Source organism: Dipodomys ordii, unplaced genomic scaffold (genome assembly GCF_000151885.1).
Source record: "Dipodomys ordii isolate 6190 unplaced genomic scaffold, Dord_2.0 Scaffold5, whole genome shotgun sequence".
Lineage (NCBI taxonomy): Eukaryota > Metazoa > Chordata > Mammalia > Rodentia > Heteromyidae > Dipodomys > Dipodomys ordii.
The window spans coordinates 5,672,390-5,695,245 of record NW_012267221.1 but is presented as its reverse complement, the minus strand read 5'-3'; the positions used below and the strand labels follow the sequence as shown (position 1 = coordinate 5,695,245).

Genomic DNA, 22,856 nt, shown 5'->3' with positions numbered 1-22,856 from the left:
AAGAAATTGTAGCAGGCATTAACTTCTCTCTTTATCTCAATTAGAGTTTATTTTCCTTCTATAACTTATTATTGTTGACTTCTGCTAATAAATATCCACCTCCAGAAAACATGCAAACCAAATTTACTGTTTTGAAATGAGTGTACCCTTTCTATCCCTCCATCTATTCACAATGAAAATGGAGCTAATGAGCTATACTCAACCCATGTAACCTTTGTCTGACACACACCAAATTATAAATATGGATATTTAAGTTGATAACTAACAAAAAACCAGAGCTTCTGGTTCTTTTGAGAAATTAAGATTAGGCATGGGAAAAGCAAGCTGTTAGGTTACCTTTTTGGCTGCTAAATAATTGGAATTTGAAACCCTGTCCTATTCTTCCTAAATTCAAGCAAAGAATAATTATATATGTTCTAATCCTCTCAAGTCTCTACTACCTAAATCACACTAGTCAACCAGAATGCCAGAATCTTATAAATATCTTTAGCTCTATGGTTCTTGAGTCCTGTAAGCAATTAGTTCTAAAGAGCCTTTCAAAGACCGTAGATCATATCCCCCGGGCCAGGACCTGCTTCCAACCTCCAGATCAACGGAGTGAAGTGGGTAATTTGCAGAGGATAAGGGAAGGAAAGCCTTAGTACCCAGAGCAAACACAATCATCAGTAAATACCCTTGCCCAAGCCATCACACTTGAATATGGAAGTAGGCTGAGAAAAAGTCCAATAGAATGACTCAGCCCCAGATCTTAGCAATGTGAGGTTCAAAGACTTCTTCCTGGTCAGATTCTCACCAGTATTACCCTTAGCCATAAATGAAAACCATTGATCAGAGAGAGGAGGAAGCTAAGTAAAAAGTGATGCTTGCCAGCTCTGTGTATCCTCCACCACCGGTGTGCTAGAAGAAATCCTTACCCTCGAGTGAACATTTGGAAATTTAGTGATATTATTCTTCTTTAAGGCTAAACAGAAAAAAAAACAAAAACACAAAATGATGGTTAAGTAAAAATGGGATGAAAATGGAAAGCAACTCAACTTAGTGCTTAACATTCCCAGGCATGTTAGCCAACAGAGGAGAGGGGAGACCATTACTACAAGTAGTGTTAGATATAACAATGGAAAGATATGTGTCTTCCCACCCAGCTCTCTGACCACCCAGTTCCAAGCTGCTTTGAAGATTGGCTCCAGAAAGACAGTCCAGCAGCAAAACTTAAGAGCAAACAGCCTTGGCAGATGACAGCTTCCAGCCTGTTAATAAGCACTGTCGGGTAAGTACACTACAGAGCAGGCAAAGACACTATTATGTCTTTTGGTATCTACAAAGACAAACACACGTAACAGGTACAATTCATGAAATAGTTATATACAAAACAAACACCCTGTTCCATGTCAATAACAGCCTGGCTGGAGTCAGTCAATGGCTATTCCCAATTAGACTTCTTCTTTTGACTTTTCCTAATCAACTAAGTATGGACAGAAGGTTGTTCCCTTTTAAGCAACAAAAATAAAGCCCAAGTTGGACTGTTTTTTGAGTTCTAAAGAATGTGGCCTGACCAAAGAGGCAGGTCCAGATAGGACCGCATCACAGAAGGAAGACTTGCTTTGACATGGAACAGAGCTACCGGTGAAAGGCATGACAACAATGTCAGGGGCTGTTGCCCCTTTGTTTCAGTCCCTGCCTTGCAGCTCTGCTCCAACATGGAGCTGCTAATAGCTCAAGTTGGGCATGACAGTGAATAGAGGTGACATGCCTATGAGGGCATGTCATGAGGCCATGAGTCGCCAATGCCAGCATACACAGGCTTTTAGGTCAAAAGGGCTCCAGTCTTAAGCCTGTATAATCAGTTCTATCACGCTTTGGATTATGTGAGATAGTTGACAAAGGCCCAATTTGCACAGTCCAGTTCCTTCTGAAAATGCAGCATTTTCTGAGCCCTTTTGATTACTAGGTAATTTTACTTCCAAAGCATGTTAACTGAGTATAAAAAAGAGGTGGTTTTAATAGTATAAACCTATCAGAGCACAGTAAGTACCCAATAAATAAGCTCAGCAGTTAATGTAGTTTTATTAGTTACATAATGTAGTTTCAATCCACTTGGTTCCAATCCTGATTCTCAGATCATTCCTGATCATTTTGGAAGGCAGTTCTATTAACTGTCACACACCCGGACATCAAAGCAATGCAGACACATCACAGACTCAAAGTGGCAATGCGTGCACCATAAGGACCGATGTAAAACCATGCAGTATGAAGACGACACAAATGCAATGCGATGGAGATGGTGGTTCCATGCTAACATGTTAGCTGACCCTAATACACACACAAAGGAGAACATAAAAAGTCAAAAACCTGTAGCAACCTTTTAATAGCATCAGGTGAGAAAGAGCAATAGTTTAGTAATGGTATTCCTCAGTGAGAACAGGTTCGCAGAAAAACCGAGAGCCACGCTTGGCAGTTCGAGCAGTAAAGGGCACAGTCTTCAACACTGCATTGAAAACGACAGCCAGACACAAACAGAAGAGAGTAAAAAGCTATGATCTATTGCATTAGTACATGGTTAGTGCTTTGGTTAATCAAACCTGGGGCTGCGGGACAGGCAAGGGGAAAGGCAACCTACTCTCTAGTTAGTTCAGAGATCTAAAAGAGGCCACCTGGGACTTGGGGATGAGGCAGAATACAGAAAATATTCCAAGGAGAATAGAAACTGCTCTACACCACATACATTCAAACTCCTCTGGTAGGCTAGGGAATTAGGTCAAGCAAATATTTTGTAATTTTGCAACATTTGTAAAACATAATTCATTACGTAAGCCAGGTGTCATGGAAAGAAGGCCATACTGATGAGAAGGGGTTCCAAGTTAATGTGTGGGGTTCACCGCTTCCCTGCCTTATTGTGGCAATGGGACAAAGAGGCACTCACTAGGAGGAAGGAGGGCTCAATGAGGCATTTCTCAGTGTGAAAGAAGCAAGAAGAACATTCTAGACAATGGGGGCTAGCCAGGGCTGCTGCCAGCCTCTGCATACACACTGAGATTTGTGAATGTGGGGGGTGCACACTGTTGGCACTGGCCACTAACCTACCCACGGGCTCACATTGCTTTCTCCTGGTCAGAAATTTCAGTATTGATGGCTTTTGTATCTATCTTCAACACATCTATTTACTAAATCTTCCTTGGTCTTGAGCTTATGAAAAATGTTCTGGTTTGGAGAGTCTGGGATCCATATTTACCATGTTGACAAGACCATAAGAAACAACAAAAATCTGCAAATTACATGTAGGACAATTGGGGCCAGGCTCTGGTGGCTCATGCCTGTAATCCTTGCTAGTCAGTAGGCTGAGATCCAGAGATTCAAGGGACAAAGCAGGCTCTGGTAAAAAAGCACAAGAGATTTCATCTCCAAACTACACAGCAAAAAGCCTGGCTGGAGACATTCTCAAGTAGTAGAGCACTAACTGAACAAGCAAGTAAACCGAGCAAACGTGTTCAACCTCCTATCCATGAGAGGGAGGAGGGTAGGGGGCACAGGATGACAGGGGAGGAGAAGGAGACAGAAAAATTGGGAATATGTGAAGAATGCCTAGATTCTGATTAAGAAATTATTAGGTTTAGGGTGTGTGATAATGGTACTATGAATATACTCTGGCTTTGTTAAGAGGGTATCTTTGAAAGATACAAACAAATAGTTCCAAATGAAATATTTCCAAATGAAATCTTAGATATATGCTTAAAGGGGGCTGGAAACAGACAGTTAAAGCACACATGTAACAAGACTGGCCATAACTGGTCACTGCTGAACTGGGTGTGGAGCTACACGCAAGTGCATATTCTGCTCTTTACCCTTCAGCATGTTATTAACTTTGCCATAATACAGCAGTGTCCCCAAACCACTTAAATGGGAGATACAGCTCAGTGATAGAGTGCATGACTAGCATGCTTACGATTCTGGGTTCAAGCCCCAGCAAAATACACACACAAACGCAATATGCTCAGTATCTTAGAAGCTGATAAACAGCATCCATGTACAAGAGATATGACAGAAATCACTTGTTACCATCCTGACTGGTAGGAGGACGTGCTAAAATTCAGCAGCCAAGTTGAGAGATCATTCTTAGCAAGTCCCCCACCCTGGGCTAGGCCTATGGGATCATCCAAATTACAGTACCCGGCCCTAATTTCCTACTAAGTGTAATTACTTTGAATGAGTTAAAGGACTTTTAAAGAGCATGCTAGAAAAGCCTGTATGCACCAGGAACTAGTGGCTCACGCCTACAATCCTAGCTACTCAGGAGGCTGAAAACTGAGGAACATAGTATGAAGCCAGCCCAGGCAGGAAAGTCCATCCAACTCTCATCTCCAATTAAACACCAAAAAAGCTGGAAGTGGTGCTATGGCTCAATTGGTAGAGCACTAGCCTTGAGCTAGAGCCAGGACAGTGTTCAGGCCCTGAGCTATGAGCCCAACTATGAGCAAGGAAAAGAAGGCAGCAGCAGCAGCCTATATGGACTGTAGTTGATATGGAGTTGCATGGGTGGGAAGAAGTGGCTACAAGAAGGAAAATGGAACATGATAGATCCAAAACAGGGGGAAAATGATCAGCAATGGACCCCTGTTGAGACTACAGGCTTTCTTACTGAGAAATAAGGAGAACTAAGCAATGTTTTTCAGAGTGATGGGGAAGTGTAAGTTGAAATTCTAATATGGCATAATACTACATCTGAAAGTGAACTAAAGAACTTGAAAACCCTGATCACAAACAGCTGCAGATTCTGTGTGTAGTCCAGTTTAGCTGAGGGTCCAGGGAGGAAACACCTTTACCTGTGATGATATCTTCAATGGCTCCATCCTTCCCCTCATATACATGTCTGTTATCTTTGACCTGTCGCCTTCTCAACTCTGCAATTAACTCTTGTTGCTGCCTCTTTGATTTATGGGAAGGAGACTGGAAAGAAAGAAAGGCAAAGATTAGTGAGGCCACTGGGAGTTTTGGGGGTTTTTTAGTAAGGTTTTTATTGTGAAAATACTGTACAGAGGGGTTACAGTTACATGGGCAAGGTGATGAGTACATTTCTTATCAAACATTGTTGCCTCCTCCTTTGTTTTTCCCCTCCCATCCCTTCCCTCCCACGTCCACAATTACACTCCTCTCCCACCCCCTCACCCCTCACCCCCCACCCCTGCCTAAATTGTAAAATTCATTTTTCAACATAGTGTAAGAGTTTTTTAAAAAAAACTCAAAATGTTGCCAGAACTTTATTTTAATAAGCACCCTCTGCCAAAAGTACATACAGCACCATCTTGATATCTGCTCTAAATGGGAAAAACCCAGGGAGTGTTTGGAAAGATAATAGAAACTTTCTCTAGGCTGCAGTGGGAAAGCTGAGTCCTGCAGCCACCAATGCAGCTGGTAGTAATCATAGGCTTTTCAAACATTGGAGTGAAGACCCTCCAGCCTCTGATCCTTACCCAGGATGCAGCCCTGAAATGCTTCCTCACAACCCTCCCAAACCAAGACACCGTCAGTCACACTGCCTGCACACCACTGTCAGCACGGAATTCTCACTGGACGCAAAGTCCTCCAGCCACAGGGTCAGCTGGTATGGCCTCTCTATCCAATGAAGACGTAAACTCCACGCCGCTATAAACATGGAAATGCTATGCAAGCATGCTCTTCAGTCTCATTCTGGTGCTGCTGAAGTAAGTGATGAAAGAACACATTTCTGCCTATCAAGCCTGGGGAGAACGTGGAGAGGACCCTGAGCGGTCTGCCTGTTGCCGTTCTTCTCAGCCTCACCCCTCGGGTCTCCCAGCAGCCCTTCCTACCTTTGGGTCTTGCTGCTCCATCAGAGCTTCTTGCTCCAGCAGTTTTTCCATGAGAGCCTGTTCCTGCTTTTTCCTCAGCTCGTTTTCATCTTCTGCTTGCTGAGGGGGGGAAAATCACATAAATGGAAATGACTGTACTCGATACTTTAGTGAGCTCAAGTTGAGTGGCTGGAAGGGTAAAGCTTTTGCTCTTCATATCACCGTTCCATTCTGCCTCAGTGACTGCGCGTCTTCAAAAGCTGGAAGCTGGCGTTCGCTCATGCAGAAGTCCTTTCCTGTCTGCGAGCTTCTCCCTGGCTTCAATGGCTTCCAAATCCCAGTCCTACAGACTGCATCGATACCCACCTTCTTGGCTGCTGTGCATGGTGATTTTTCATGTGTTTGTTTTGATTCTAGAATCTACTAATTTACTACAGTTTCTCAGAAAACAAGATCTAAAACTCCTCTGCCTTTTGTCCTTTATTTTGAAGAACACCTCCGTGGGTTCTTGTCTCCTTCACTGGTCTCACTGGCATGCCTCTCATGGACCTCTCACTACCACTCACCCCTTCCATTCAAGGCCTACCAACTCAGGTGAATAAGCCAACGGGCTCAGTCCTCTCAGACAAACACTCTTGAGGCTAACTCCCTGAAAAGACTTCTGCTAAGCTATGAACTGATTTAAAAAAATCATCTAATTTAGGGCTGAGGTATAAACCAGATTCTGTGCCTTGCATCTCAGTCTCTATTAACAGTAATTTTTTTGGGGGGTTGTTTAGGGGTGTTTTTTGCTTGTTGCTGGTGTGTGTGTGTGTTTTCTTTTTTTCTTTTTTGCCAGTACCAGGGTTTGAACTCAGGGACTCGTAGTTGCTCAAGTTACACTTTACCACTTGAGAGCTAGCTCTAACCTGGCTCTTCACCGGTTATTTTGGAGATGGGAGGTTCACAGACTTTTGAACCATGTGTATTTGTTATACATTTCCTTTGGGTTTATATTTAGGAAGGGATGAAGTGCTAAAACTTCCATTTCTGCACACCAAGTACCACATCAGTGCCAAGTGGGAGATTGTTTAGAACCCAAGGCAAGGAACACATGCCGTTGTCACACCACTTCCTGTCAAGCACGTTAACGAGGAAGCTGAGACAGCTAGAGGGAGACATAGTAATGGGGAGGAATGTGCTTGTGCCCAGGGGCAATGACTCCACAGAGGCCATCCGTGCCGGAGCACTGGACATGGAGACAACCCAGTACCTCCCAGCTTATATATACACTTTCAAATTTGCATTTAACATTTAACCTTAGACCTGTAGTTGTGAGCTGTTTCTTTTTGTTTTTGTGATATGGGTTTGAATTTGGTACCTCTCGTTTCCTAGGCAGGTGTTCTACCACTTGAGCCATTCACATAAGGGACTTGAGCATCCTCAGCTTCTAGAGTCTTCAGGGCTCTTGTAATCAAACCCCACAGGTACTAAAGAACAACCTTGTAGACTTCAACACGTTCTAAAGGAGCTAAAATTCTCTAATACCTTCCTTGTCATTCTTCCTCCTATGCCAAACACTTCAGACTTAGGCCTATTGGGGTCACATGAATTTTCAAGTCAGTGGCATAGATTATATCCAGGAGGTCATGTCATTTTAAGAAAGGGTCATTATTGGCTCAGATAAGGAAACACAGAGAAGCCATCGTTAGCAGAAGCATCCATCAGTCTACACGAGCTAGTAGTGTTGGAATCGCAGCTGGGCCAGGTATAACACAGCAGGCCCCTTCTACCCTCAGCTTTACCACATGCTTTTTCACAGGTTAATCTCTTATTTTACCCATTATACAACACCGTAAGAGCCCTGGATTTTCTGTCCTCCTTCTTGCCTGTATAGGTCATCAATCAGCAACAGGGCAGCAATGGTCTTGGGGCACCTCACTTTCACTAGTGGGAAGCCAAGAGCTTTTGTTTTCTGGCTGATAGCCAAACTTGACCCTATGGAAAGAGGAACCATTGGGGCCTGAGAACTCCAGCAAGTGTTTGGCCTCTATAGAGCCAGAGATAAATGTCTGTCACTCATCTCCTGGGTTTCCTACCCGAAGTAGCCCAGAAGGCGTCTGTAGAGCAGCTGGTATGGACACATTTCTGGAGGAGGCCCCTGCCTGACCAGTAACAAGGACACATGTCTATGACACCCCTCCTGTTTACCTTGTAGGCCTTCACGAACCGCACAAACACAGGAAAGAAGACAGAGGGGGGTGTTGTCTTAGGGTTTTCTCCAAAATACTTCACCACATCATCAAAGGCATCCTGGAAAGAAGAAAATTTCCCTTGACTCTCATCGTTTTCAACATTTGGATTAGATACTCTGGGAGAAAACAGAAACAAAGCTCCAGGGAGGGACAGGAGCTTCCATGGTTTCTCCTCCTCAGCCTCTCTCCCTCCCCACTCCTCCCCTCCCCATCAATTTCTACAGCCACCAGAAGAGTACAATAGCAGGACCCAGGAATTCATCTCTAGGACCTCCTAGTATACACACACACACACACGCACACACACACACACGCACACACACACACACGAGTTTCCTAAGGCTATGTCAGAACCCCATAAACCAAGAAGATGAAAGGGATCTCAGAAGTCTCTCCGCCTCAGAATCCTGACCCTGTGCTTCATGTTTCTATGGCATCTCCACAAAGCGGACATAGTGTCTGCTCCAACTCAGTGTCATGCAAGATGGCTTCAAATCAGAAGCCATGCCACTCTGCGTTCAGTGTCCCAGCACTTTATAATCTCCCTGCTGTGATGATTTGCCTTCATTCTGTTCTGTAGGTTTGTGCACACATCAGCGACCCTTCTGGTGTCAGGCTAGATTTTGAGGTACAGATCTACTGAAACCTCATACTCTGGGGACAACCTTGCACATCTATAAGAATACCAGTGCTAGGAGCTAGAAGTAATAGGAGAGAAGAAAAGGGGAAGCAGGGGCCTGTACTTCCATCGTCAACACTAGGTTGTTGTATACAACTCTGTAATATTTACTTACTACATAAGAATCCATCCTCTGGAGTAAGAGGAATGGAACATTCTCCCCAACCTACGCCCTATGCCCTGGGGAGCACTGAGACAGCCACTTCCTTCGGCTACCTGTGCAATCTTGGCATCATCCTGCAGCTTCTTCAGCTTCCCCTCATTGTGGACAATGAACTCCTTCAGCAGCGTGTTGTGGTCATGCATGGTGTACTCCCTCTTGGTCAGGTCCATGCCCCTCTGTAGCTCCTTGACATCCAATAGGACATTCTCAAGAGAGACTGATGTAGAGAAAACAATGTTTCAGTGAACTTCTAGCAAATCAGTACTTGCTTAGATTTACTTAGGGCCATTAGATTTAGTTCCCAGCTTTTAACATAGAGCCTGTAATGTAAATAATATAGGAAGTGCTGGCTATCAAGCATTGCAGTGAGTTCTTTATATGCATTAATTAACCCTAAAATACACAACAAAGTGGAACAGGCCATGAAAATCTAAATTCATAATCAACACTGGCTGCTTATGTTTCAAGAACCCAGTCTGAAAGCTCTGGCCTATAACTAATTCCAAGGTCAATTTGCATATCTTTCACATAAAACTCCAAAGGATCTTTTTAATAAGACATAAAGCATTAAATGGTATCTATACAAGAAGTCAGAAGACTTGGGTTCTAGGCCTCTGTCCATCACTCTCTTGCCTATGTGACCTTTAACCTTTTCACCTACAGTAGGGGTTACTGTTACCTCAAGCACCCCAACTTTCTTACAATCACCGATCATTTAGATGAGAAAATGCTGTCAGAGCACAGCAACAACCAACAACTAGTAATTTAAACTAGTGTTCCGACAACAGAAAATTGTTTAGAATTACCATATACTAGTAGGAAGAATGGCACAAAATCAGAAGTCTTCCTTGGGAGGTGATCACAGATTCTCATTCCCATTTCTCATACAACCCCAATGGAACAAAAAGAGCAACCAATGTGTAAGGGAAGAAACACAGACACCAAAGACCTGGAGAGTCATGGCCTTCACAGCCACACTTCAGACTGCTCCTGGGAGTAGGTATCACATCGCAATTATTGCTACTGGCTTTCTACTTATTTTTTACTTATTTTGTGATAATAGAGGGCACTGGTGAACTCAGAGCCTCTCACTGTTACTTAGCTTTTTCACTCATGGCTGGTACTCTTTGACTTGAGCCCCATCTCCACTTCCAGCTCTTCGGTGGTTAACTGGAGGTAAGAGTCTCAAGGAGTATTCTGCCCCAGCTGACGTTGAACTGTGATCCTCTGATCTCAGCCACCTGAGTAGCTAGGATTATAGGCATGAGCCACCAGAACCTGACTGGTCCTGTCTTTATAAATGAGTTCTGAAGAATTTTCAAGCAAGGAATGGTCGTCCCATAATTAAAGGCGCTAATAACTCAAAAGTAACCTCAAGAGCAAAATTAAATACCTGCAGCAGCTTTTTCCACATAATGAAGCTCATTATAAAATAGTGACACTTGGTGATATTTTTCTTTTACAACATTGGATATATAGTGCAACAGTGTTTGTTTTCGGTCTGTTGATTTTGTGTCTAAGAGCTGAAAACAGAAGGAGGAATGGTTAAGCACAAGAACAAGGATGAAGAGAGTTGCCTGCCAGGTCATATGGACCCCAAGGCAAGTAACAATACACGTTGCACCCAACAGGTTGGCAATAAACATTCCCAGAAGAAATGCAGGACTCAATGCTTAAATCCACGGCCTTCTGCTATCACCTGGCTTTTTGGCTCACAGCTGGCACTCTGTAAGAGCTATACCTCCATTTCCAGCTTTTTGCTGGTTAAATGGAAGAATGAGCCTCACAGATTTGTCTGACCAGGCTGGCTCTGAACTTACTATTCTCAGATCTCAGCCTCCTGAGTAGCTAGGATTTTAAGCATGAGCCACCCAGTTGTTTGGTTTTGTGTTTTGCTTTGTGCAATACTGGAGCTTGAACTAATAACTTTGTGCTTGCTAGACAGCCACCAATGTTTAAAGGATCATTGTTGACTCCTAGGAATGGGTCGGATCCACAGCTTACTAACATGAATTCCCCATGCCTGCATCTGCTATCCTACCTCCTCTGGCTTCAAAGTGAGAAGACTCTAGTGTTAGAGCTCTCCAAAATGAAGGTGCAGGGCAGCAGCAGAAGGGAGGACCAGCTGGAGCCGGCAGACATGTGGAAACTGAACTTCACAGAGCTTCTCCACCGCAATCTTTACTTTTAGCTCAGCTCCAATTTTACTCCCTAGCTTCAAGTGACTCAGAGCAGCTAGACTCAGCCTCTGTGTCCATGTGTTCTGCATCTGTGCACTCAACCAATCACAGATAAAATATTATGGGGTAGAGGGTACTGAACACTGTACTGAACACAATCAGACTTCTCTTGTCATTATTCCCTAAGCAATACTATGTAACAATATTTGCAAAGCATTTACAGTGTATAATGTAAAGAAGGCATGATTTAAAATATAGGAGGTGGGGCTGGGAATGTGGCTTAGTGGTAGAGTGCTTGCCTAGCATGTATGAAGCCCTGGGTTCGATTCCTCGATACCACATAAACAGAAAAGGCCAGAAGTGGCACTGAGGCTCAAGTGGTAGAGCGCTAGCCTTGAGCAAAAGAAGCTCAGGGACAGTGCCCAGGCCCTGAGTGTAAGCCCCACGACCAACAAACAAACAAAAAATAAATAAAATATAGGAGGGAAGGATGGAGGTTATATGCAAATAGTATGCCATATTAAATGGATTTGAGCAACTGTGCAGCTGGCATCCATGAAGCAAGGGATGGGAGTGCTTGGGACAAATTCTCCATAGATAGAGGGGTAACTGTATGTTACACTGAGCTTGATCTTGTGGGGGGGCCTGCAATGTACAGACTGGATGCTCTGTGAAATAACCGTGTCTCTCCTTCCTTTTTCACAAGGAAGCCACAGTAGGACCTCACAGCTTGGTTCCCTGGAGGATTTTCTCTATGCCTGCTCACATAAGTGCCTTTGAAAAGAACAGCACTTTCATCCGTGTAGAAAACAAGAAGTTAAAATAAAATAAAATACCTGCAATATATATTCTGTTTTCTTTCCTAAACTCATTTATTCAATTGTCTGAAAACACTCTCCCGCCAGGCTCTGGTGGCTCACGCCTGTAATCCTAGCTACTCAGAAGGCTGAGATCTGAAGATCTTGGTTCAAAGCCAGCCCGGGCAGGAAAGTGAGATTCTAATCTCCAATAAACCACTCAGAAAACCAGAAGTGGCACTGTGGCTCAAGTGGTAGAGCACAGGCCTTGAGCTAAAGAGCTCAGGGACAGCACATCAGGCCCAGAGTTCAGGCCCCACGACTGACAAAAAACAAAAACAAAACAAAACAAAACAAAAACTCCAAATATGTACATGCAGTAACTATTATGCAGCATACTTAATTCTTTCCCACAATACTAGACCTTGAAATTCTTGCCAATTATTTGCAATTATAAAGTCCATCAGTTGTAATTTAGACTCCTCAGAAAAGATTATTAGACATGAAAATCCTGTGTGAAGGAATATGAGTATTCCTAAGGCGTTAAATCTTTCCCATCAAATAGTATTTCAGAATTTTTTTTTAACCAAGTGATCTTCCCTGCACTAGCACAGAAAATTCATCAAAACTCCCCAATGTCCCTCCGTTAAGAGCACCTCCCCCAACCCCTCCGCAGCTCAGGGCTTAATCTCTGCCAGCTGTTTGTCTTCACAGCTTTCTTATGTCTTGTAGTTCACACACCAGATCTAAACTCTGAAGTTTAAATCCATAAACTGCTCCTCGTTTGCTGCTATTCATATAGTTTCCAAGGGCCAAGATGATCTGCAAAGAAAGAAAAAAGAGAGGCCCATGAGGAAAACTTCACAGGCTTTGGAAGGCAGCTGATGAGGAAGCTCTCCATATGCATATACAAAGAAAACTTTACTTGCCTCCAGTATTTTCTTGAGCTTTTGGGATGACTTTATAGAGACAGATGCTGCTATAATTGCATGCAGTTGCTAGAGTCCAATCACAGGAAGGAAGAGGGAAGAGGACATATTAAAAATGAGAAACTAATTGGAAACTAAAAGCTAACACAGAAGAAAAAAAGGACCTTGAAGTCTTAATAATGAGATTTTGTTTCTACTAAGTATAACAAATGCAGATGACAGGCTGGGCTTAGGTAACCACATCATTACTTACAAGCTGTTCCCTAAAACTATTTGCTGGAACAAGTAACATAGGAACATGGGTATCACAAAAGCTTAACAAACCGAGAACCAATTAGACTCAGAGTCAACAGTCTGTTCTGGCAGAACTCAATTCCCTGCCCACCATCGAGAGAGAGGGGGGGGGGAGAAAGGAGAGAGAGAGAGAGAGAGAGAGAGAGAGAGAGAGAGAGAGGGGAGAGAGAGGGGAGAGAGATGGGAGAGAGAGGAGAGAGAGAGGGGAGAGAGAGAGAGGAGAGAAGTGTGTGTGTGTATGGACTCAGAGTCAACAGTCTGTTCTGACAGAACTCAATTCCCTGCCCACCATCCCTCATCAGAAAACATCGTGTGTGTGTGTGTGTGTGTGTGTGTGTCTGTGTGTGTGTGTGTGTGTGTGTGTGTGTGTGTACTGCGGCTTGAACTCAGGGCCTTGTGTTGTAGCTTAGCTTTTTCACTCATGGCTGGCACTCTACCATTTTAGACTTGCCTCAACTTCTGGTTTATTGATGGTTTATTGGATTGTCTCTTGGATTTTTTTGCTAGGCTGCCTCTGAACTTTGATTCTCAGAACTCCCTCCCCTGAGTATCTAGGATTATAAGCATGAATCAGTAGTGTTCAGCTGCAATGTATACTTTTAAATCAGTGGGGCTGTCCGAGAATGGATCACTAAGAATGAAGTTCTCAGAACATGTTTTTAACAGACATGCTACTATACTCAGTTAACTGATGAATTTCATTTAAAACAAAGCTGGGAACTGAAGCTTATCACATTTATGTCTCCCAGCTAGACCCAGGGAAGGAGGGATAGTTGGCTATTATTTGAATGTCACCAAAAAATAATGTAACAAACTTCCCATAAAGAAAAATCCTATGGTGACATTAATGCTTCAAACAAGAGCTTGTTGTAACCCTGTTCATTATGAACATGCGCTTTAATTCTTGCTAGCACAGCCAGACACTATCTTCAGCAGACAAGCAAGTTTTAAACAATGGTTTTACTTGGCCTCCATACTTAAGTGTCTTTTGATCAACAGAGGACTTCTAGACACAGGAAACAGCATTCTCCAGGACAGTAACAGTATAAAGAAAACCACCACGTTTTAACTGAATGGCACACACAAAAAGATAACTGAATTAAAAATGGAATCTACAAAGTGACTGGAGTCTTTGGAGCCCATTACATTTATAATTCCAGACTGACTTAAAAATAAGCGACTCTGGGGGCTGGGAAGTTGGCTCAGTGGTAGAGCGCTTGCCTTGCATGCTCAAGGCCCTGGGTTCGATTCCTCAGCACCACATAAGCAAAAAGAAAAAAACCGGAAGTGGCGCTGTGGCTCAAGTGGCAGAGTGCTAGCCTTGAGCTGAAGAGCTGAGGGACAGCACCCAGGCCCAGAGTTCAGGCCCCACGACCAGACCCCCCCCCCAAAAAATAAGCTACTCTGTATTTCTTTGGACCCCTCCCCTGCCAGAGCTGGTACACTCACGGGGGTCAGCATCTGAATGCTTTCTGCAAAGTTCCCGATGAAGGCCATGATGGTCATCTTCTGCATGAGCCTCTCAATCTTACTGAACTGCATCATGAAGCGGTCTTCGTCTGATAGGTTCTCCAAGGGCTTCCTTTCCCGCTCATAAAGCCGGAGAACTTTTACCTCATTCTCAGTTGGCAAAAACCTCATCAAACATTCTACAAAGTCCACAGGCAGTGTCTTCAAGTCAAATCTGAACACAATATGGACAGGTCAGAGTTAGAAAGAAAACTTAACCCTTTACATCATACTTCCACCCAGACCAACCTGTCTGCTGTGAAGGCAAGGCTCAGTTCCTGACTGCCAGTCCGACTGCAAGCCCCTTCTGGCCCTGTAAGCTTCAGATATCTTAAGTGATAACTGCAGAAAGCCCTGACCTTACCATATGTGCCACAGTCAGAGTTTAGAGTTATATGTTTAGGGAATTTGAGGTATGTGGGTCTGTAGAAATCAAAAGCCAATGAAAATGAAGGCAAAATGAAGACTGAGCAACTGATAGCTAAGTTCAAGGGCATTGCCCTGACACTGTCAGTATTACTGAAGAAGTTAATGGCATAGACAAGCACAGAATATCTGGTAGATTTTGTAAAATTTCACTTAAACTAGGATTATTTTCCTCACTGGGAAAAAAATACATCCAAATGCCTCTAGTATCTGGAGGTTCTGATGTAAGTAGAAACATCGATGAAGGAATATCAGGTCTTTGTGGATGTAGGATAACTCAAATACATGAAGTATCTGCTACAAGCTTTCTATTATTCTCTGGACTATCTTAAAAATAACAATAGAATTACACTAAAATTATCATCGTATTCAAGACTCAAAAATGTATTTTTTTTTCTTGTGCCCGTACTGGGGTTTGAACTAAGGACTCACACTTGTTCAGTCTGCTTTCTAAACTGGCACTTCACCACTACAGTCATACACCTCCAGTCCTGATTTTTGCTGGTTATTTTAGAAATGGGACCTTCAGCCTTTTCTTCCAGGCTATCTTTGAATCACAGTCCTCTAGATCTCAGCCTTGAGGAGCTAGAATTGCCGATGTAAGCCACCAGCACCCAACTCTTGTTAAAATTTATAAAATACCAAATCATGAAGAATTTTTCCTAAAGCAATAATATTACCATCATGACCACAAAAAAGGAGAAAAAAATTATTCTAATAGCAAAGCAAATAAAGCCAATCCCTTCTCCGTGATTCAAGACTTAAAAGAAAATCTCATTGTTTAAAAGGCCCTGAAAGTACTACTAACAGAATTCACATTCCTATTGTGATGAATTTAAAAATGCATCTGTGCCATATTTGCATCTGACACTGAACTGTATCATTCCACAAATGCCATCACATGTGTACTCAACAAATCTGAATAACATCCAGATACTCCAGAGAAAGCTGCCATTTTCTCGTTTTCACAGGATCTGCAGCACTCAGCTCCACTTTCCTTGTATGTAAGCAGTACTGTGGGTCTATAGCTAAGAGCAGACTGAGACAATGAATGGTGTCAGGTCCAGATGTTCTTCTATAATAAACCATTCCTCATGTGAATAAAGCACCACCCTGGTGCCTTCTACCTCACCTCTGGAATGTTCAACTCCAAGTAAGTAGCATATATGTAATGAGGCCATCTGTGAAGTGTGGATAGCAAAAACTGTTCCACCTTTGTTCTGTGATCTTGCCTCATGGCTGAAATATCTCTACTACCTGCTCATTTATAACTTCATTTTCATTTTCATTCTCAAATCACTAAGATATCACGTCCCAGGAGGCCCTGAACTTACACATGGATAGCTTTACAAATTTCATCCGCAGTCTTCCCAGCTTTCCTCAATGTGATGGCAAGATTTTTGGCCCTGTTTGCTTCTAGTAATGTCACTTTGTTCGATCCTTTTTGTGTTGTTTTCTGCTTGCTTGAAGAAAGATCAATGGCAGGGCCCTGGGCTTTCGTCTTAAATATTTCCTCAAATTCATCCACATTTAAGTCCTGGGATACAGAGGAATGACATTGGCAAACTGGATTATATTTAAAATTAGGTCATGGTACCACCATTTAGACAATTTTTGAAGGGAAGATCTTATGTTTTCTATTATGTATTCTACTTTTCTTTGGCCAGGCCTTGCTCTGTTCTTCCTGTTTTTTGTGAGAGAGCAAGGAAATGTCACAGGTTTACTACTGAGTCCAAACACCCAACTGAACTGCTTTTCGATAATTAGCTTACATGGACAGAGGCCACACAGTAAGTCCATCAGACAAGGTGATCAGTATGATCATCCTGAATCAAGGTAGCTCAATAACAGGTTTTGATATTCTTTTATAACTTAAAGGGCAGTGTTATATCTAATACCTATTTTGTGGCACACACTGAAGATAATCAAAACTGTATCATTTTAGCTTATCTCTTTTAAACAATGCCAGAACTGACATAAAATATTGTCCACTTATATAATTTGATCATATAAATCTGTTTCTCCTCTACATCAAGGTACTTGAACATTAACACTCTATAAGTGATGTGCTAGAGTTAACAAAGCACTAACTTTGGCTTTGCTGCCAGAGAGCACTCCCAATTTCTAACTATTAAGATAGGTACCTCCAAAATCCGCTCATCATCAATTTCGTTGAAGACTGTGCCATTGATCTGATTGGGCTTCAAAGCAACCCAGTTAAACACTGGCATTCTGAACTTGGTCTTGATTGGCTTCTTAATTTTCACAGCTAAAGATGTCAAAGAGAATGAGATTAAGACCCCTCCAAGATCGAGTAACTTGCAAGAGCAATCAGACAACAGTCCTTGCAGATGACGCTTTAACACTGGAGGAAGGATGGCAAGAGGCACCCAAGTGTTCCTAAATACAGAAAACATCAGAAATGGTTTTGCCCATTCAAGGTCTTCAACTAGTTGACTGAGAAATCATTGTGCTAAAAGCTATCTTAGGCGGGGCACCCGTGGCTCACACCTGTAATCTTAGCTACTCAGGAGGCTGAGATCTGAGGATCACAGTTCTAAGCCAACCCGGACAGGAAAGTCCATGAGACTCTTATCTCCAATAAACCACTAGAGAACTGGAAGTGGTGCTTTGGCTCAAGCAGTGGTAGAGCGCTCGCCTTGAGCTGAAGAGCTGAGGGATAGCGCCCACACCCAGAGTTCAAGTCCCATGACCGACCAAAAAAAAAAAACAAAACAAAGCTATCTTAGGGACAGGTATGAAAACATAATAGAGGGAATCAAGTTCTATTGAGGGTAGAGTAGGGTAGTGGGAAGGAGGGGGGCTAACAAAGAGGGCAAATGAGGATGAATATGGTAGATGTAGCTAATTTAAATAGAACAATGAAAGCTGTTGAAATTGCTCTAAGAAAGGAAAATGGAGTACAAGAGAGTAATAGAGGGGTGGATTTGATCAGGATGTGTGGAAAAGTCACAATGAACTATTACCTCCTCCTTATACAATTTATGAATTCTTATTTTTTCAAAAAAACAGATGACAGAAAACCTTCCTAGACAAGGACAATATATGTAAACTAATCTTCCTCAGGAATGGCTTTAGGCCTTTCTCCTGATTTTAAAAAGTTCTCTCCAGGAATCAGCTGTGTTTGGCACTAGATGTCAGTGAGCCAATTAGAAAAACTGAAATAGAGAGGATGGTATATTTCATGGGCTAGGGAACTGCCAACTCCTCTCTGATTGAAGAATCAAAAAACAAAAGGTTTTCGATTTTTATTTCTTAATTATATATCATAAAGAAGCTTTTCAGAACCGCTTAGGTACATACATTCATCTTCATCCCTCTGTTATGGGTAGCCCAGAACTTGAGCACTTCAGCGCAGAACAAAACACACCTTTTACCTGGCTAGCTGTCTGCTTGCCTGACTGCTGCCTCAGTTGATACTGACAGGGAAAAAAGGGACATTAACAATGCCTCTCATTCCTCCAGAGTTACAAAGGCCATAGAAAGACCAAGAATGTTGTCAGATAAATCCACACAAAAGCATGCAGGAACACAGAGACACAGCTTTTGCCAAAGCTTTTACAGGTCTTTCCACCAGCAAGTGTGGCTCCCTCCTTCCTCACTCTTTCCTTGACTCCTCCTCACACTTCACTGTTGTATACGCTACCCAGGAGAACCAATGTCCTCTGCAGGATGAAGGAACAGAATGTTCTCTAGTTCAGGAGTCCATCAATGTGTGGAATCGCACGAGGAACTGAAAGGGGTCCTTTCAACCTGAGCAGGAACAGTTCCCTAACTTGGGGGCCTAGGGGTGACAGAGAGCAGAAGGGCTGTTCAGATGACCAATGTATCCCCTCCATCCCCAGAGATCAGGAGAAAGAGAGCAGCTCTGGGTGGGCCATGCTCCACTGAGCAAGTCACAGGCAGTAGAGGGATCTTGGCAGGGGCACTCAGCAGCCTTTCTTTGCTCATTTTGTTTCTTTAGAATAAATCTAAAGTATGTTTATAGTTAAAGCTTTGCATCCAACCGGGGAAAATTAAGTCAAAAGAATACTCTTTTCATCAGAAAAAAGAGTATGGCCTATGAAGCCAGGGTACTGTCAGAAGAATGATCATCTCTTCTACAGGCTCAACCAACAGGTGTAGACAAGCCTGGGGTCACCGTCAGCCAGCACCCAGACTCCCCATACACACAACAGCAAAATGCAATGGTCCAAAGTAAGATGGCGTGGAAGGATGTCAAGGCACAGTGTGACCAACAGGAACACATGGCAAATACTCAACACACTTGTGAGGAGCAACCTACAGAAAAGCTTGATTGGCCCATCTTTTGTGGAAGCGCAGGAAGAACAGAGAAAAATACAAAAAAAATTAGACACGGTTAGAATCAAGTGGCCTAGCAGTTCACACACTCAGCATAGAATTTCATGCTTCTTGGACACATTTCACAAGGCAGCATAGAGCCAAAAATTCATTTCCATTCAGTTCTGCCTTAAAAACTCACTTACTTTTTAAAAATTCTCTTTAGAAGAGGCAAATTTAAAAAAAAAAATTGTACCCCATTGGTCCCAAGTAGCCATAGTGAACTGTTAACTATTATATGAGGATGTGAGCAATTTCTTAATAAAAATAATTAGCTACAGTCCCAACTATTCATTGAGATCATCCAAGTACATCTCAAAGACACAGCAAAGGTCACAGACTACTCAGTGGTCTGTCATGGTGACCAACTCCAGCAGAGGGACTGCTTCACACTCCAAATACCTATTCCACACTACTAACACTTTCTAAAATGCAAAGGAAACTCTCATTAGACATAACTATGGGGATCTCTTCCTGATCCCCTGATGTGGCACCAAGAATATTCTTGTTCATTGTCCAGTGTCGAGATAAGAGACCCACCACTTGTAGACCCAGAGGCCTAATGACATCACAGGTTCCAGATTTCCTAGGAGTCCTAGGCAAGCCAGCTCAGCACTGACTAATGGTTCTACTGGGATTCTCTGTCTGGCTTCTTTGTTTCAGTGAGGAAGGAAAGAAAAGAAATGAAGGAATGAGGGAGGGAGAGGGGAAGAGGGAAGATTAAAAAGGGGAAAGGGAGAGGGAGCAAGAGAGCATGTGAGGCAAGGAATAAGAGAGAGAGAGAGAGAGAGAGACAGAGACAGAGACTGAATATACTGGCTAAACCTCTCATAAGATTGGCTTCTCTTACTAAGTTCTGAAAGCCAAGTGACCGATGACTAGTAAAGAGGTAAAGGCTTGTTGCCAATGCCTGATTGCAAGCTATTAAAACTGAGAAGGATCTTGTAATCCTTCTATCTTGTAAGAATATGCCTCTCTTGTAATTGTTTAGTGGAAACTATAGAATAGGGAATTTTTTCAATATCCCTACAGCCCTCTGCATTATGGGAGGTACAATGGAGACAACTCCAACTATGGCAATCCTGAACAGAGCTCTAAACCTTAAACTTGAAGCAGTCAGGAAAGCCAACAAACTTTTTAAAACTAAGTAATGGCAAAAAGAAATTAATGCCAGGTGTGGTGGTTCACAGTCATAAATAATCCCAACTATTCTCGAGGTACAGGCCAAAAGGACTGCTGTTTGGAGCCCCAACTGGGCACAAACCAAGACCCAATCTCAATCAGTAAGCCAGTGTGGTGGTGTGTTGGCACCACCAGTTATTAGGAGGCATATATAGAATTACAGTCTGAGTGTATACTTGAGTATATACTCAAGAGTATATACTTGAGTATAAACACAAGAAATGAGATGATGAATAATTGAAGCAAAAAGGGCTGGGGTACAGTTCAAGTGCAAGGCCTTGAATTCAAACCCAGCAATGAGCAAGAGAGAAAAATATGTGAGAAGCAAGAGAAATAATCAGCCAGGCAGAGACAGAATATACCCCTTGGGAAGGAAGCCCTAGACCTGCACACCTCTGCCTCTGAGTTCTATGTTAGAGCTCAGGTGAATTGAAGCGGATGCTGAACACGCAGGAAGCTTTTGCCAAGGAGAAAAGAAGCAGTTCCAAATGACACAGCACAGCAGACGTCTCACAGCGAGTGCTCCCCAGGGGCAACAAGGAAAGCCTAATCAGGGGCCCAGGTGCACAAGGCAATTGTGAGTGTCCACACTCAGTCACTGAGGGTTAACCTGGTGAGGGCACAGGTGCCCAGGACTGCCCGAGAGGGCTGTTTATTTACATTCCACAATCCAACAGTTCCACGATGACTCTCCTCCAATTTTTCTCTTCAGAAGCAATAAAAGTTCTAGAAGAAAGTAGTAGACAGGGAAGACCTTGAAGGGTAAAAATAAGCCATGAATTTACTGAGAATATTACTCAGAATGGACTCCGTGACAGTTTTTTAGAAGTTGATGTGGAAGTAAAAATCACAGACCTGAGGAAGGCAAAATTGTTACAGGTAGATTTTAGGCACCCTCCCTGGAACTCATAGTCACCTCCTCACTGGCCAGTATAGCTGCTGACAGGACCTCTGAAGGGACAAAAGACTAAGCAATGTTTACAGTGACAGTGATCATTTAGACTTGAAGCAAAGAACTGCAGCCTTGGAAGCGGAGGCTGTTAGAACAGTTTCTCGCAGTGAATAGAGGAGATGATTCATTAACGTTCTGGAGTGGATGAGCAAGTGGGATTTAACTGTCACAGGGATGGTGACTACACAGCAAGTCCCAATGCCTGCGAAACATGCCATCATTAGGAATGACTTCATATCATAACAGTTAAGATTAAAAATTCATTTCAAGGGGTTAAAACCAAAAACTTAGCTCAACACCAGTGATTCATATCTGTAATTCTAGTTACTCGGAGGTTCAGATCTGAGAAGCTTGGTTCAGAGCCAGCCCAAGCACACTAATCCATTAACACTCTTATTTCCAATTAATCAGCCAAAGGCTGAAAGCAGAGGCATGGCTCAATTGGTAGAGTGCCAGCTCCAAGTGAAAACTAAATAAATCAAGAGTGCAAGGCACTGAGTTCAAGCCCCAGTGCTGCCCACCCAGCCCACCCACAACCAAAACAAACTAAGAATTTATTTCAGGGTATTAGAGCAACTATCCTCTCTCACTTGCTGTTGAATGAGACCGTATGGTGTGGCAATCTATGTGGCCAACAGGGGGACAGCAGGAATTATTTAGAAGATTTTCAAACAAAGCATGCAGACAATGCTATTGCCAGCACTTTCCCTGAGAGTTTAAATCCACTCCAGCAAATTATGCTCAGAAGTCACAACTGGAAGCCTGAATCAGGCAACATACATAAAGGCATTTCCCTCTTTTCTAAAAGATATTACAAATAACTTTAAAAAATAAAAATGAATCAGAAATACTCAAGGCCTATGCCTAATTCCAAGCCTTGATCACCTCAAGGTCAAGAAAATGTTTGCTGAGCTCACAAAAGTAGGCTGATCCTTCGGAAGAGAACGACTTGTGTCTTCCCAGCTCCTGGTGGGGCCAGGGAAGGTGCGAAGATGAGATGAGCCACCAGAACCTCCTGCTAGAAAGAGTATGACCAGGGACAGTGCCTCTGTGTGTGAGAAATTCCCCTTTACTGGCTACAGGAGCAGGAATAGTCATATCCTAAGAGATGTGTGTCGTCACAAAAGACCCAGTCTGTGAAGAGCAGAATTAGCCCTGGAGATACATAAGTATTTCTTGCACACATGTCCCAGTCTGTGCTCTCACCTGCTAATCCTGAGTTGAAAACCACTGTAGGTGAAGATGTCCCAGGGAGTGGGGGTGCAGAGGGAGGAGGGGGAGGTGGGAGAGGAGGTCCTGGCACAGTCTCGCTGGCTGTAGGGCCTGGGAGGGGAGGAGGGGGAGGAGG

The 22,856-nt window shown here is 43.1% G+C and overlaps 1 protein-coding gene across 3 annotated transcripts in view; it reads right to left on the bottom strand.

Annotated features, from left to right (window-relative positions):
* The window catches only part of Fmnl2 (formin-like 2), a 292,443-nt gene that overhangs the window by 3,440 nt on the left and 266,147 nt on the right, over nucleotides 1–22,856 (bottom strand). The window contains exons 16-27 of one of the 3 annotated variants that reach the window (XM_013030184.1): nucleotides 22,715–22,856; nucleotides 17,157–17,281; nucleotides 16,347–16,549; nucleotides 14,527–14,761; nucleotides 12,784–12,852; nucleotides 12,596–12,676; nucleotides 10,271–10,400; nucleotides 8,931–9,094; nucleotides 7,992–8,093; nucleotides 5,823–5,921; nucleotides 4,818–4,941; nucleotides 915–961 (exon numbers count right to left, since the gene is read on the bottom strand). The exon at nucleotides 22,715–22,856 is cut by the window's right edge and continues 1 nt beyond it. In XM_013030184.1, the coding sequence (XP_012885638.1) occupies nucleotides 915–961; nucleotides 4,818–4,941; nucleotides 5,823–5,921; nucleotides 7,992–8,093; nucleotides 8,931–9,094; nucleotides 10,271–10,400; nucleotides 12,596–12,676; nucleotides 12,784–12,852; nucleotides 14,527–14,761; nucleotides 16,347–16,549; nucleotides 17,157–17,281; nucleotides 22,715–22,856 (1,521 nt within the window). Of the gene's footprint in view, nucleotides 1–914; nucleotides 962–2,393; nucleotides 2,486–4,817; nucleotides 4,942–5,822; nucleotides 5,922–7,991; nucleotides 8,094–8,930; nucleotides 9,095–10,270; nucleotides 10,401–12,595; nucleotides 12,677–12,783; nucleotides 12,853–14,526; nucleotides 14,762–16,346; nucleotides 16,550–17,156; nucleotides 17,282–22,714 lie in introns of those variants that run through there. The other 2 variants (XM_013030175.1, XM_013030168.1) reach the window with 2 other exon arrangements.